The sequence below is a fragment of the Pimephales promelas genome, chromosome 6 (assembly GCF_988280905.1).
Source record: "Pimephales promelas chromosome 6, fPimPro1.hap1.1, whole genome shotgun sequence".
Taxonomy (NCBI): domain Eukaryota; kingdom Metazoa; phylum Chordata; class Actinopteri; order Cypriniformes; family Leuciscidae; genus Pimephales; species Pimephales promelas.
The window spans coordinates 34283231-34299658 of record NC_142774.1 but is presented as its reverse complement, the minus strand read 5'-3'; the positions used below and the strand labels follow the sequence as shown (position 1 = coordinate 34299658).

At 37.4% G+C, this 16428-nt stretch overlaps 2 protein-coding genes across 5 annotated transcripts in view; one reads left to right on the top strand and one right to left on the bottom strand.

Annotated features, from left to right (window-relative positions):
• Positions 1 to 9246, bottom strand: cplx2a (complexin 2a). 4 transcript variants are annotated; one of them, XM_039670142.2, is made up of 4 exons: positions 8538 to 9246; positions 8013 to 8114; positions 2383 to 2561; positions 1 to 1086 (listed from the first exon to the last, which is right to left on the bottom strand). In XM_039670142.2, the coding sequence occupies exons 2-4, from the start codon at positions 8041 to 8043 to the stop codon at positions 895 to 897; spliced, it is 402 nt and encodes a 133-aa protein (XP_039526076.1). In that variant the 5' UTR covers positions 8044 to 8114; positions 8538 to 9246; the 3' UTR covers positions 1 to 894. The 4 variants fall into 4 exon arrangements, with proteins under 4 accessions (XP_039526076.1, XP_039526078.1, XP_039526075.1 ...); XM_039670144.2 differs by having other exon boundaries at positions 8706 to 9242; XM_039670141.2 differs by having other exon boundaries at positions 8834 to 9241.
• The window catches only part of gne (glucosamine (UDP-N-acetyl)-2-epimerase/N-acetylmannosamine kinase), a 31187-nt gene continuing 19825 nt past the window's right edge, over positions 5067 to 16428 (top strand). The window contains exon 1 of the mRNA XM_039670138.2: positions 5067 to 5084. The gene's annotated coding sequence lies outside the window, so the exon portion shown is untranslated. The remainder of the gene's footprint in view (positions 5085 to 16428) is intronic.

The following is a 16428-nucleotide window of genomic DNA, read 5'->3' as shown; positions in this document are numbered from 1 at the left end:
TTTGTGTGACTGTTTTATTGTAGTGCCATACACATCAAATCTTGAGACAGACATATCACATTTAATCGTTTTTTAAAACATTAGAGCCATTCATCCAATTCATACGATTTTATTTCTTGTTTAACTGCAAGCCAAGCAAACAGAATATGTTATTATTGCTGAGAATGTTGTAGGTCACAGACAATTTCCCCATGGCTCCAACCAGAGAAATTACAGTCCATTCAAAACACATAGAGTGTCCCTGTGAAACTGAGTTTCAGTCGTAAATCTGACGTAAAGCGCGATGACGATGTGAAAACGCATATCTCGACAACACTGTTAAACTCAATTGAGGCATTACATGTTCCAGACTGATGATACTACAGTGCAAGTGTGACAAGATTCACCAGAATGAACTAAATGGCATAGTGACAAATGTATAAAGGTTGTTGTCTTTTAGCTTACAGTGTTATTGCCTTCTTTATCTGATTGCAATCTCAAAACAAGATGTCAGTGAGCACACGAACACTATGGACACACACATGCAAGACTAGAATGTCTTCAACAAAGTTAACGATACCTTTTCCTCATATCGAACGCTAAATGAACACAGACAGGTGGAACAGACACTCGACAGTTCATGCATATATATATTGCTTTTTACGTATTGGATAATAAATTGCCAAAGAGATGATGTTGATGATTTCAGGTTTCCGTGTAAAGATAAAATATGGCTTATATTCTGATAATTAACCCCTCTCGCTTGATTGATCGGTCACTAATATCTAAAGATCCTCACGAATCGAAATGTGTGAAAGGTAATGGTGTTTTGCTCTAGTGTGCTCTCTTCCCTCTGAAGTCAGTACACGTTAAAATAACATCTAAAGCTGCGTGTGCTCAAGATTTATCAGGGTGTTACTTCTTGAGCATGTCCTGCAGTCCTGCAGGTAGATACTTCATCATCGTGTCCATGATGTTTTCCTCCTCGTCGTCGTCTCCGCAGCCGGACGGTACTGCTTTCTTTGGACGGGTCAGACTGCCTTCGCTCGCCTGCTCCATGGCCGCCTGCGCCTCGGCTTCGGCCACTTCTCGCTTTTTAATGCCGTACTGATACACAACCATAGAGCATGACATTAAATGTTAAAAATATTTGTATAATAAAAAAAAACATTCCCTAGGCCATAGAAGTGCTTACAGATACAGAAACTCTCATTTCAAACATGCAAGTTAATGTGGCCAAACCTTTGAATCTTATGTGGAACTGAATGATTATCATACTCAAAATACCATGTTATTTACACGGTACTAATATCATGGTATAACATACAAATATAAGTTTAGCAAGATATTGCCAAACAAAACTTTGGCTCACCTTCATGTTGCTCCACTTACAAAACTTCATTAATTTCTGTCTTCTGTGGAACATAACAGATGTTTTGAAGAATGTTGATGACCAAACGGTTTTGGTTCCCATTGACTTCCATTGAATTTGTTGTCCATTTAGGCCCGGTTTACACCTGATATTAAGATGCGTTTTGGTCCATTGGAGAAAGGTCAAACTGTTTGTGTCCATCAGTCATATAATGGAGGTCTATGGTCACCACCTCAAAGAGCATGCACAGAGAAGTCCAAATTAAACATGATTTAATGACTCGTAAATGTAAGGTCACATTGATGGCCTAAGACACGAAGCGAACAGTTTGTGTGAGAAAACAAACCGTATTTATATAGTTTTTACCTCTTGTAACCACAGCCACGTCCAAGTGATCTGAAGGCACGGGCGCTTTGTGGTTATGGTAACGAGGTGAAAACTATATAAATACTGTTCGTTTTCTCACACAAACCGCTCGTTTCATGTCTTAGGCCATCAATGTGTACTTACATTTATGAGTCATTAAATCATGTTTAATTTGGACTTCTCTGTGCATGCTCTTTGAGGTGGTGACCATAGAGCTCCATTATATGACTGACAGACAAGAACGGTTTGACCTAAAAATATCAAAATTAAAACTACTGCGGAAACAAAGACACCAACATCTTGGATCCCCTTGTGGTAAACTAAAGAATACCAAAATTTAATTTTTAAAGTGAACTATCGCTTTAATACCATGTGTAAACAGTCTGCTAATGTCAATGGGAACTAAAACTGTTTGGTTACCAACATTCTTTAAAATTATATTTATGTTCCACAGAAGAAAGAAGGATGCACAGGTTTGGAACGACATGATGATTTTTGGGTGAACTGTCCATTTAATAAGATAAAAACTAATGACTTGAGTCGACTTCAGAAGGTTTGGCAGAGACATTACGGATGGCTGATGATTAACTTCCAAGAAGCAAATGAAACTAGATAGCATTTGATAATGATGGCTTTATGTAAGATGTTCTACTCGTTGCTCTAACCTTGTCTCTGATGCCCTGTCTTATGACTTCCCGCTCTGCTTCCATCTTGGCGTGTTTGGCCTTCCTCTCGTCCTCCTCCTGTCTGAGAGCTTCCTGTCGCTCCTCTTCCTTCTCTTTTTCTGCTTCAGGGTCTTTGTCCTCCTCTCCTCCCAGCATTTTACCAACATCAGGGGGGCCTCCTGCAAACAGATAAGAGTTGAGTTGTGTTACAAATTAAAATGTATATTGTTTTTTTTAATAGCCTATAATTTAGAACTAGCAGTAGATCTACCATTCAAAAGTTCTTGAGAAGTCACTCCAGTCTTTTGTCACATGATTTTTCAGAAATCATTCGAATGAAAAAAAAAAACATATCTTAGTATTATCGATTATTAAAACAGTTGTGCAGCTTGTATAGTTTTGTGGAAACCGTAATACTTTTTTTTCAGGATTGGTTTATGAATAGAAAGTTCAAAATAAAGTAATTAACTCATTTGAAATAATGAACATTATAAATGTATTTTACTGTCAGATTAATGCATCGTTGCTGAATACAATTCATTTCTTTCCAAGACAAACATAAAAAAAAAATCTTGCTGACTAGGGGTGTAACAATATATCGTGCCACAATATATCACAATACAACAATGCAACAATAAGTATCGTGGATAGTTCCCCAAAATAAAAATTACTGTGTGAGAATTTTTTTTATTTTTTCAGAGTTTTAGTGTCCGTACCATAGAGGTCAGTACTATATATAATGTTGATTATAATTAAGGCTGTCAAACGATTAATCGCATTCAAAATAAAAGTTTGTGTTTACATGAGATATGTGGGTGCACTGTGTATAATTATTTTGTATATATAAATACACACACATGCCTGTATATTTTTAAGAAAAATATATTATTTATATATAAAATATTTATATTTACATATAATATAAATTATATATAAATCTATATACTGTACAGTAAATACATGAAAATATTTCTTAAATATATGCATGTATATATATATATATATATATATATAATTATACACAGTGCACCCACATATATTATGTAAACACAAACTTTTATTTTGGATGCAATTAATCGTTTGACAGCCCTAATTATAATGTATAATAATGCAATGGGAGAATATTTGTGGGTTCTAATAATGCCTTATTTTACCAGTAAAAAGTGGCCAACATTATTTTAAATATATCTAGTCAATGAAAGAGTGCAAGCATATTCGTCTAAAGTAATTCTGTATTTTCAGCTTCATAAATCATGAACATTGTTGTTCTGGTGTCACCATTATCCTTGGCTTACAAGCACCAAGTCCAAACCTATTCATTTACAAATTTTCCAATTTAGCATTGTAATCAACAGTATATTTTTTGTTAACCTTTTATCATATGTCTTGGAGTATCGCAATAATATCGTATCGTGAGTTCAGTATCGTGATATGTATCGAATCGTGACATGAGGGTATCGTTACACCCCTATTGCTGACCCAAAAACCTTTGAATGGTGATTACAGTGACTAACAGTGCTTGCTCATTTAGCCCGGCTTCCAGAAATGAAACGGGGGCTTGTTTTGAGTTTGAGAAAGGTCTTCAACGTGTTAAACATATTGGGGTCATTGAAGCCAATATGGACCATTTCTTTTGGACATGCTGGCATCCAGCAACCCAAATCTGCAACCTGGAAGGTCACGACGTGCCTAACTTCAGGGTCCGAGTGTCAGCCATATAATTAATGGACATATGCTTCCGTCTATCTGTATATGTGTGGAAAATTACTATGTTAATCTATTTCTTAGCCAATCAGAAACTGCAACCTGAAGCAAGGACGTAGCTTAGACCTCGGTGTAGGGTTTAACTTTTAGGGTAACTTTAAGCAGGGCGGCCTACAAACTCCCGTGTGAGTCTTGAAGCTGACTTCTGCTGATGAAACTGCAAACTGTCTTCAGTAAAACTTTTCTTCAATTTATTATTCTGATTCTGGGTTTTTCAAACATCTGGTCCTTGGGTCCTAAACTGTTACCCCCTAAAACTGAAAAACACCATCCCACTTTATCTAGAGAAAACAAAAAATGATGACGAAGCCAAAAAATCCCAACAGACTCAGCAAAAAGGGACCATATAAATAATATATTCACCAGAGCAGGTCTAACCATATACACATTCCACAGCATCAGAGAAAAATATAGGATGAAGAATCTATCCAACCACAGAATGAAGTACTGTCTGTGAAATTAAAAGGTAACACTGTAGAGCATCCTAGCAGGAACAGGAATAATTTATGGACTGGTCACAGTACCACTGCCTCTGTCCCGGGGAGGCCTCGACACACTTCCAAAAATATACAGAGGGAATGTCACCTTGCCTCTACAGTAGTACTCGGAGAACATTCCTTTCAGATCTCCCAAGACTTCTTCAGCAAAGTCTGAAATGTGAAACGAGGATGTATGCGGCAATAATCTGGCTTTGTGTGATGTGAAGAAGAGTGGGAGTGCTATTTATCAACTCTCTCTCTCTCACACACGCAGATCAATTTCTGTGGTCTGGCTCTCACCACCCACTGAAACACAAACTGTTCATCATCAGAGCATTATAAGACAAGGCGAAGAATGTTCTAACTAGTGCAAAATCAAGGGAGAAGGAGTAAACGCATAATGAATGGGATGGAAGCCTGTGGCTACAAGAACAAGATGTCCAAACACACACAAAACAGGTAAGAAAATATTGTAACGCCATGGCTGGATTACCTGAAAACTTTCCAAGTATCTTTTATCCTATTAGTCAGGATTCACATATAGCGCCTAAAAACGTATAGAGAACGCTAGGCGCGTCCCATTCTCCTTTTTCCATTTGCGCTCTGGTTGGTTCTTGTCACGTAACTTACTGTGCGCTTATGGTGCGTTTGCGGCATTCTGAAAAGTTGAGATGTTTTTATCTCGATGCGGCGCGGACGCGCATGGAAAAAAACGAGCGCGTCGCTTCCATTATGAGTGCGCATACCGTGCTCCTACTTGAGTGCACAATATTTGAATAGGCCCTAATGTTAACCAAATACAGTATTTTTTTTATATATTTTTGTACTATTTTGAGATCAAATAACAATTGGTGGACCAACTTTCGAAGACATTGATTAGGTGTAGATTATAATGTATTGTGTTATTCCAGATTATTTCAATGTCAGCAAGCAATACGTGCCACTGATAATATTTAAACCGTTATTGTGAGACAATGAACGTTGTGAACAATGAACTTAATATTTGAAATTCCGCTGATTGACCTTCTGCCTATCCACAAGTTTCGCTCCTGTAAAAAATAAAGTGGGTGAAACTTCCGGTGAGGCGGCGGAAGTAGCATTCCAATGGTATTTTGTGTGTTAGTTAGCGAAGAGGCTGTTTTTCGGAGAATTATTTTACTATTTAAAGACGCAAATCTTTATGAGAGATGTCGTTACGGAGCTCATGGACAACATGTGCTGTTCGCGGTTGTACGTATAACCAGACTAAACTAATTCAGTGGCTTAAACGTGATTGTTTTAAACATAAGCCGAAAACGAAATCAGAGTGATCCTTGCCAACGACTGTAGTTTCCATCACCTCCCAAAAGACGACGAATCTTCCTGTGTACATTTGTTTAAAATCTTAATATTCTCTAAACTTTATCAGCACATGTGATTGGCTGTTCGCTACTGATGTTACACCTAAACTCAGGATCAAAGCCTGTGTTGACAGAATACCAAATGTGCCAGTTAATGTATTCAAGTAGCACATTCATTTATAATTTTGAATAAACTCCAAAGCACAATGACTAAGTGTGTTTTTTTTATTTTAATTGTTTGTCAGCTCGCACAACTGTCTTTCACCATGCCTTGATGATGAGTACTGATTATTAATAATATTATTATAATACTCCCAACTAACTACTGCAGAGGGTAAAGGTACTGTTATTTCACCCTTTTTAATTTCGTTGAGGTTGTGTTCCCACATCGTCAACTGTTGAATGAACGAGTGTCAAGCATGTCAATTCGCGCTTTGTTTACTTCAAACCAGAAGACGCGCCCACTTTTGACGCAAGGCCTCATGGGGCGTAGGAAACTTGTGGATAGGTGGCACTATTTTTTTGGTGGGGGAATTTTAGCTTTAAAAATAGAGCATATAAAAAAAATGAGCAACAGCAACCATCTAGACAAAAATTCACCAGTCTGATTCACTTTAAAGTGTTAACATATGGTGTTGCATTTGCTTTCTTCCGCATTTGTACCTCTCGACAGATGGCATCGAAATGGTTCTCCTTCTTAAACGTTGAAACAAAGCTGTGATTGAATACTCACTGTCCCTAACATACTGCTCTGAGACTGAAATATTTAGTCTTGTGAACAGTGAGGGCAGCTGGTGCTCTTCACACTGTCCTCTGCTGCTGTCAGCTGCTCTGTGGCCTTGCTCCAGCAGTGACATCAGCTCTTTTATACTATAAACACACTCCAGCTCGCGTCTGAAAGCGCTGAAGCAAATATTTCAACTGCATGGCCATTTGGGCATCCACATCACTCCGCACAAACAAGCTTTCACATTAAGCATGTTGAAGGTGAGAGATGGTCCATTATTATATGAACAGAGCCCTGCCTCTTTATTCACATTTGGGGTTTTTTATGGTATGAATCCTAAGGCACCTTCCAGAAATACACAGTAAGTTAGAGACCTAAAGTCATCATGAAGCAGAAGTTGCGATAGTCTTTTCTTCCATATTGTGGATTTCCGAATGAAACGGCTTCTCAAACAAGAACAAATGTTGGGTGGGACTTGATTGTGTCCATCGGGAATTGATTGGATGGTTGTGGTTGGCTATTGCTGTGATTTCATGTGAGTGACAGGTTGTCCCGCCCTCACGCCAGTAGCACGTCATCAGAGAAGAGATTTTATCAAAGAGAGGGGAAGTTATTTTTTTTATAAAAGTGGTAGGCTAGTTGCGTAACTATGACTGGAGGGGCAGAAAGCTCTCAGATTTCATCTTAAAGATCTTCATTTGTGTTCCGAAGACATAAGCCTGAGTAATTATTGACATTATCATTGAACTACCACTTTAACAATTCAACCATTACCAGAAAAAAATCGAATATTTTTATTAATTTATAAAAATCCCATATGTTTCAAAATTAGCTTGACTAAATTTGTAACTCTTAGACCAATCTTATTCAATTTAAATAAACAATGGCTAAGTAATTTTGATCTTTAATTAATATAGACAATAAATGAATAGAAAATGAAGGTTTTCTGAAGGTTAAGAACCTCCTTCCTCCTCCAATTTCTTCAAAAGGTAGAAAAAAAACATCGCAGGACTTTTTTTTACCCCATTCGTAGAAAGCGCCTAATAATGCTGATGCTGAATAATGCAAATGGCATGCTGTACGGGACAGTGTCCTCCAAGCAAATGTATACAGTGTGTCTCTGACACGGGAGAAGAGAAGAGAAGCCCAACGCCGACTAGTGTTGCTTCAGTAACACACAATAGCATAACCTTCTCTCTGGTGCGTAAAGCTGAATGGCGAACGACTTTCAGGGAGCGCGCACGTGACCGCTGCTGCAGCACTACAGCACTTCAAGTCTTTCATTGCAACTTTAATCTTCTAATGGGAATATGCACTCACCTCCCAAAGCTGCCTTCATCAGGAAATTCATGATGGCTTTTCAAGTGTTCTTGTCCGTGTCCTTTCAAATATGTGAGACCAGATTTCGTTTTACAGCCAGATCTGTAATTAAAATAAACATTGGTTTCAATAATAATAATGAAGACGATAAATGAAACGCTTAAAATCCTTTAACCATAAACACAATAACCCATTTTACGCGACTAAACAACACTAATTATAATAATAGCGAAATTGCAGCTCAAAGCATGCACTTGATCGGAACGTTTTGTCCTTCAGCTCACAAGGTGCAATGTTAAACCGGGTTCGCATGTAATTTCTTTCATCGCTGGTCTTTGACTAAAAATAATAGAGCAAATGTCACTCACATCTTCCACAGTGACAGATCATCAAATCCCTCCGTGCAACTGACGCTGATAGCGACAATTAGCCTGTCATACTAGCAAACCCATAGTGCTGAGCTAATTCAATTCATTTGCGTCACTGTCTATCACCACCGTGCGTATTTTAGATAAAAAAATATACCTATCAACTTCCGGGGGTCAGAGATCCAGAAGGTAACTTTGGACTTATCGACCAATGACTCCCTTAATCCAGTGCAGGACGGTAGTCACACGGCCCAAGCTCGCTAGGATCTCTACAAAGTGTTTTGCGTGAGCAGTCGTTTCGACCTCAGTAGTCTTGGTGCATTACCTTACTTGAACCTCCGCCGCAAAGGCTCGGCAGTATCTACACAAGCCGTTTTCAGCACCACCGTCGCTGGACAGCGCCCGCACGTGACCGCGCACCTCCAAAAGCCTTAAACAATGCGATGTAAATACCTGGAAAGGGTCCGCGGATGGAGCCGAGCAATCGTGCCGATTTGGAAGTTGACGTGGGCCAGTTGTGGAGGATGTGAATGATTAACCCACTATGAGCATCCCTGATTCTCCAGGCGTCTCTTCCTGCTCGCCCAGCGCCTGTCAGAGTGTTAGCCACGGGAACTGCAGCAAGACGGTGAAAGCCCTGTGCATCACAAGCAGCCTTTTCCCATCAAAACATCCCACGTCCCCAGCCGGAGAGAGGAGCGATTAACTGGAGGTGCCGGTGTGAAACGCGCCTCTGCCAGTGCTTAGCAGGTGATCCTCCCGCTAACGTTGCAAGCTTCGTGTGACAGATGCTGTCAGACCTGCATAATGAAAGATGGATTGATCTTCACCCCTCATGACTTAGGCGTCGAAGCCTCTTTTTAAGAGGAAGTGCTGATTCAGAATCTATGGTTCTGACTGGGCTTGCCCTTTACAGGTACAACACACCCACATTAACCTCGGATGGACAGTGGCCTCACAATGTGATTTTGGATACTTTCAGTCACATCTAAAGTAGTTAAATTAAAGGAGTAGTTCACTTTAAAAAAACTTCTGCTGATAATTTACTCACCCCCATGTCATCCAAGATGTCCATGTCTTTCTTTCTTCAGTCGAAAAGAAATTAAGGTTTTTGATGAAAACATTCCAGGATTTTTCTCCATATAATGGACTTCAATGGGAACCAAACGGTTCAAGGTCCAAAAGACAGTTTCAGTGCAAACTGCAAACTCTTGAAAGGGTTTTAAACGATTTCAGACGATGAATAAAGGTCTTATCAAGCGAAACGGTCACTCATTTAAAATAAATAAATAATGATTTTATTTAATTAAAAAAATAATTAAAATTTTTAATTTATTTAAAATTTTATTTAATTTTATTTAAAACTCAATCATCAAAATGAGTCAATTCATTCATTTTGTTCGTTGAATCAAATTACATGAAAAAAGATTTGTTCATTTTGAGTTTGAACAGGAGAGTCACGAACGTGCATCACAGAACAGAGCAAGGCGACCATTTGAGCTTATAAAACGTATTTTTTTTTTTTAAATGAGCGATCGTTTCGCTTGATAAGACCCTTATTCATCGTCTTGAATCGTTTAAAGCCCTTTGAACAGTTTTCAGTTTGCACTGAAACTATCTTTTGGACCTTGAACCGTTTGGTTCCCACTGAAGTCTGTTATAGAAAAATCCTGGAATGTTTTCATCAAAAACCTTAATTTCTTTTCGACTGAAGAAAGAATGACATGGACATCTTGGATGACATGGGGGTGAGTAAATAATCAGCAATTTTTTTTTTTTAAAGTGAACTAGTCCTTTAATGTGATTGCATTTGGTAAAAAAAAACATCAAAGAATGCTGTTAAAATTAACAATACACATAATCTTTGACACTTTTTTGTATTCAAATTAATACTTCTATTCAGCCTGCATTAAACTGAGTAAAAATAGGCCTAATGTTAAAATCCCACAAAAAGATTAAGCAGCAGAACTGTTTTCATCATTAAAAATTTTAAGAAATGTTAGTAAATCAGCATTAAAATAGATTTCTGAAGGGTCATGTGACAGAAGAATGCTGAAAATTCATTTTTGGCATCAGGAATAAATTACACTTTAAATTATATTCAAATAGAAAACAGTTCTTTTAAATTGTAATATTAATTCATTTACTGTATTTGAGATGCAGCCTCTTTCAAAAGCATCAAAAATCTTGCCGACCCCAAACTTTTGAAATCTCTTGAAAATTACACTTTATGGTTGTCAAAACACCTGTTCACCTGTTTCACAGTGAATGTGAATAATACAAATAATCACAATAACATAACCATTAACCATTTTTTCGTCATAATAAAAACTGTTTTAGATTATATATTGCCTTGTCAACTTTAGGCATTTGCCAATCACTTTAAGTGCTCTGCATTGACAAATTGAATGCATGAGGTCACCCTTCCCATGAAAGAAAAAGACAGGAATGCATTTTATATTCACCCATGAAGTGACATTTAGAAGGTTACTTGCAGTACAAGTTTATATGGACAAGAACATTGCATTTATGATGCTTTTCCACTTTTTCCCCATGGAAAACTGCACTGTATTTTTTTTTTCATGATTTGTAACCACAACATTTTTTTCTTTTGTCAAATCAACTTAGATAATTTATGTAGTTCAGATAACATAATATTTTGAGTTTCTGTTGATTAAATTAATCTCCTTCATCGTATTAACTCAATTTTTCCATTTCAATGAACTTAAAATTTTAAGGCAACCAGGTTACTTGTTTTTTAAGTTAAACCAACAATATTTTTTTTTACAGTGTGTTAATCACAACACACTGGGCCAGCTAACCAATCACAACACATTTCATATTTCATAAGAAGGGGGTTCATTGAAATCAGTGTTCAAGCAAGACTGTGGAGAGAGGTGCTGTAATAATGTAAAATCTGAAAAAAGTGTTTTTTGAACAATCAAGCACAAAAACATATTTTAGTACACCCCAAAAACAAAGTCTTCGTAAAAGGGCATACTACCCCTTTAAGGACATTTTTTTTCACTTAGAGTGATCAGATCGAAAAGCTGTCTGACACCAGATAGAATCAATATCCAGTAAGACCTTGGGGACATCTTAAAGCAGAAGACACACCACATGACTCTGCATGATTAAAACACACCCTCGCTCAACACTGCAGTGCGCAAAGGTTCTCCCTACAGTCATAACACCTCCCTGTTGCTGTAGTCTTTTAAAAACTGGGCTGATGCAACTGACCCATGAAAAGGTTTGGTATTTCGGTGTGCTGAGGGTTTACAGTATGTTTACCAAACTGAAAAGTATAATTCTTTTGTACACTTTTAACAATAAAGGTTTTAAAAAGGGCGGTTATGCCACATGTATAGCTCTCCTTTTTATTTTCGTTCATTGTAAAGCATTACATTGTGAAGGGTCAATTTCTGCACAGTCAACTAGAGAGCAACTAGCAACTCTAACAACTAGAGAGCCAAAAATGACATTTTGTGTAGGCTTCATGGATGTCAAATTTTCTTCATGGAGCCAAAAAATGGCAATAAAGAACCTTTATTTTAAAAAGTGGACAGGAGTATAAGCAGTTCAGGAGGACATGCTTCACAAAAATGTGAGTTCGTCCTTTTTTCTGTTTAAAAATGAACCACCATCCACTTTTCTTCATTTCTTTCATCACGCAGATATATGTCTGAGCTTGACAAAGGAGGTATAGCGGGTCATTTAATCAAGCATTGGACAGAAACGCCCACTGAGATCATCAGTCGCATTGATCATGAATGTAGATCAATATTTAAGGGACAGAGAGAGAGCGAGAGAGGATGTATTACGGCCCAACTGTTTCTGCTGAATTTTTATTCTGTGAGCATTTATCACTTCTGGACTGCAGCCAAATGGGAAACACTGATTTATGCACTCTCAGTGCAGAGAGCTGAGTGGACAAAAAGAGGAGGGAGCGGGGAGAGGAGAGCAGACTGATTATTGTAGAACTGGAAGAATAAGAGAAAGAGAATTATGTGTTTGAAATGTCTTATAAATATCATGCACAGGTCATATTCATCTCTGCCATCTCCTTTACACTGTGTAGAGTGTCCCTCAAGAGTTATTCGCCCTGGCATTCATTCCCCATTTATGCAGGTCAGAACAATTTTAACAGGTTATGACTGTCTGCAATATAGGGGACAGCATGGGAAAAGACATTTTGCAAGACTGGTTTAACTCAAGCTCCAAAATGAGATGAGGTGAAAAATAAACCTGTAGGCCTACTTATTCCAAATGTGTGAATGCTGGTATCCCTATACACTTATAACTACTACTTTCCATCACTATTACTTCTCTGCTAGTCATTTTCCCAACAGTGACAAATAATTATTTTTAGTTAGTGTCGAGGACGGTCTTACTTGTAAATGTAATCTTACTTTTTATCAGCAAAGTATTCCAATAGTATTTCAATAATTCTGGAACTGAATTAATATTTACTGGAGGTAACAGCAAAAAAGGAAATAATATACTTGTTAGAAATGAATAGCTGATATCTTACACTGAAAAATGTGAAATGACTGCGACATGTATTTAGTGTATACTTAGAAAAAAACAAAACAAACATTTTATAAAAAGTAATTTTTTTTCAACATTGGAGTGTTTTTGTTCAGAATATACTAACATTATTGTTGTTTTATTCATTTTTTTTCTGTTTGGTGAAAATAACAGAAAATATTTTGCATAGCCTATTTTAATAAATAAATAAAGGTCTTTCAAAGTTGTCAATAAGAAAACTAAATTAAATAAATTTTTTGTTTTATTTTAAGTTAAATTTTATTTTGTTTTCTCCAGCTTTTGTTTATGATGAAATTAAGCTGGAAAAAGAAAAAAAAAATGTATTGAGCTACATTAAATAGGCCTAAATTTTTTGTCTAAAGTAATATTTTAAGGGGCTATCTTTATAGGCTAAATCTTTTTTATGAATATTTTTGTCTTGAAGAGAATACATGAGTTTGATTATTATTAAAAGTTTAAGGTCTGAACCAAACCATAAGTAACTTGGAAAAAAAAATGCATGTATCTGTAACGAATTAAAATCGATTCCAAAAAAAGAAAGTTGGCTCTTTTTTCAGTGTAAATCCTCATAATTCAAAGATAAACGTGTGCAATTTGTTACCTGTGACAACAGAATAGTTATGTTCCATTTTAGATAATGACTAGTAGACAATTAATAGCCCACTATGAGATCATGTGAAGAAAAAATACTAGTCACAATTGAAGTAGCCTAAAAAAGCACTACGATAGTAGGCTAAGTTAAAGAAACACCTAAAAACGGCTTGCCATAGTTAGGTACCTGTCATTGCGTGGTTATCCAGTGACAGATAACCTCATTAAGTCTGTGGAGTGTGTTTGCTGCTTGTTTTTGCTGTGAAATTGCCCTTCCCCTCTCTCACGTTTCACTGCGACACGCTGGGTCAAGAATGCTCTGTTACACTCCCACCCCTCCCCCACCCTCTCCCATCCACGCCTCGGGTTTTTACAAAGCGCAGTTTCAAGAAAGAGTCGCTTTTGATTATGCAACATGGTCCACTTTTACGCACATTGTGTCAATACCACTGCAATGCAGCACCGAACGAACGCGCGTCGATCCGCACTGCCGCTGCTGTTCTGCAGTCGCGCGACTGGCACGCGATCATCTCGCGTTATTGAGAAGGTGTGTATTGAGTAGCCTATTGATGAGCGTGAGAGTGAGCCTATAATCAGTGCGCCTATTCCCCCCACCTTTTTTGTTTCTCTGTCGAGAAAAGGTGCAGAGCAGTTGTCTTGAGCTATACGGTTACTGGGATTTTGACAAGTAAGACATGTTGGATCAAAATAATTTGTTGATCTGGAACAACATTCCCGCCCACAAATTTTGTCCTGACCCTAACTATCCCCACCTCTTACCCTACCCATAAGTTATCCCTAAAATAAGAGGGAAATGATAGGTGAATAACACTGATGTAGAGGAACCTAACCCTGGTTTTAATTCTAAACATAAACTGTAAATTGATGTTAATCCGAAAACATGTTGTACTGGTGAAATCACCTTCACCATTAAGCTGCATGTCCAAGTAGTCTGTACTGACTATAAAATAGTTTCTAAAATTGTGGCATAATGTGTGTGATGCACTCACCTAAAGGATTAGAAACATCATACTAATAATGTGTGTGAGACCACCTTTCGACTTCAGAACTGCCTTAATTCTACGTGGCATTGATGATTCAACAAGGTGCTGAAAGCATTCTTTAGAAATGTTGGCCCATATTGATAGGACAGCATCTTGCAGTTGATGGAGATTTGTGGGATGCACATCCAGGGCACGAAGCTCCCGTGCCACCACATCCCAAAATTGCTCTATTGGGTTGAGATCTGTTGACTGTGGGGGCCATTTAAGTACAGTGACCTCATTGACATTTTCAAAAAAAGAAAAAGAAAAAAAAATGGTACATGGTGTCCATAAAGGGATGGATATGGTCAGATACAATGCCCAGGTAGGCCGTGGCATTTAAATGATGCCCAATTGGCACTAAGGGGCCTAAAGTGTGCCAAGAAAACATCCACACACCATTACACCACCACCACCAGCCTGCACAGTGGTAACAAGGCATGATGGATTCATGTTCTCATTCTGTTTACGCCAAATTCTGACTCTACCATCTGAATGTCTCAACAGAAATCGAGACTCATCAGCAGCCAACATTTTTCCAGTCTTCATCTGTCTAATTTTGGTGAGCTCTTGCAAATTGTAGCCTCTTTTTCCTATTTGTAGTGGAGATGAGTGGTACCCGGTGGGGTCTTCTGCTGTTGTAGTCCATCACAAATGCTTTGCTGCATACCTCGGTTGTAACGAGTGGTTATTTCAGTCAAAGTTGCTCTTCTATCAGCTTGAATCAGTCGGCCCATTCTCCTCTGACCTCTAGCATCAACAAGGCATTTTGACTGCCACATAGTGGATGTTTTTCCCTTTTCAAACTATTCTTTGCAAACCCTAGAAATGGTTGTGCGTGAAAATCCAAATAACTGAGCAGACCGGCCCTACAACCATTCAACGCTTAAAATAGTAGTGGGTGATTTCGGACACAGCATATATATTCAAACAGCACTACAAAATGGCAAACTCACTATACAATCCACTATATAGTGAGTAGTGGGTGATTTTGGACACAACATATGTTTGAGGAAGAGAGACATGTATAAGACATAGTTTCAGTGAAACCAATCTCTATAATAATAACCCATGTGTCGGAATAAACAGCCACCTAACTTCAGTAACCTGTTCTAATTGACCCAATACACATTTCTGTTTTTTTTTTTTTCAAATTAGAGACTATTAAAGGGGACCTGTTATGTAAAATGTACTTTTACATGGTACAATGTGTGTCGGCAGTGTGTACACAACCACCACACACTCCTCTTTCTTAATCCCCATAAGCAGTGTCTCAGAACAAGCCCTTTGAGATTGTAGCTTTAGTGATGTCCCACAACTACTGACAGACTCTGCCCTATACTGGCATAGACCCTTTTCTTTTCTGTAAACATTTTCTGTGCTTAAAGGAGTCCTATTATGCCCTTTTACGAGCTGTGCGCATGATTATCTTTGATTAGCACGAGTATTCGAGTATTTATTCTTATTAAAGCACTAAAGTTATTCAATAAAGAGCAGAGTGATTTTCTGTTTTTGTTTTATTGTTTGATTCATATTAACAGAATATATAGCAGTAAGTACTATATGTTATGCAGCTTTCACTTTGATACACAGATCTAATAAACACACGCGATTTCTTTGCTGTTTACGTTCACAGACATAACTGACGTTTATGTGTTTTTGAAATAACCTTGTGTGAATTTGGCAGTTTATAATATAACATAACATAACATAACATAATATAATATAATATAATATAATATAATATAATATAATATAATATAATATAATATAATATAATATAATATAATATAATATAATATAATATAATATAATATAATATAATATAATATAATATAATATGATAAAAAGTGTGGTGTTATAAAT

Excerpts from the sequence above, each read along its gene's own strand:
- cplx2a (XM_039670142.2), bottom strand. The coding sequence starts at position 8,043 with ATGAATTTCCTGATGAAGGCAGCTTTGGGAG. Across the intron at positions 2,562-8,012 it reads GATGAAGGCAGCTTTGGGAG|GAGGCCCCCCTGATGTTGGT; the intron begins GTGAGTGCATAT and ends ATCTGTTTGCAG. Across the intron at positions 1,087-2,382 it reads GACAGGGCATCAGAGACAAG|TACGGCATTAAAAAGCGAGA; the intron begins GTTAGAGCAACG and ends GTTGTGTATCAG.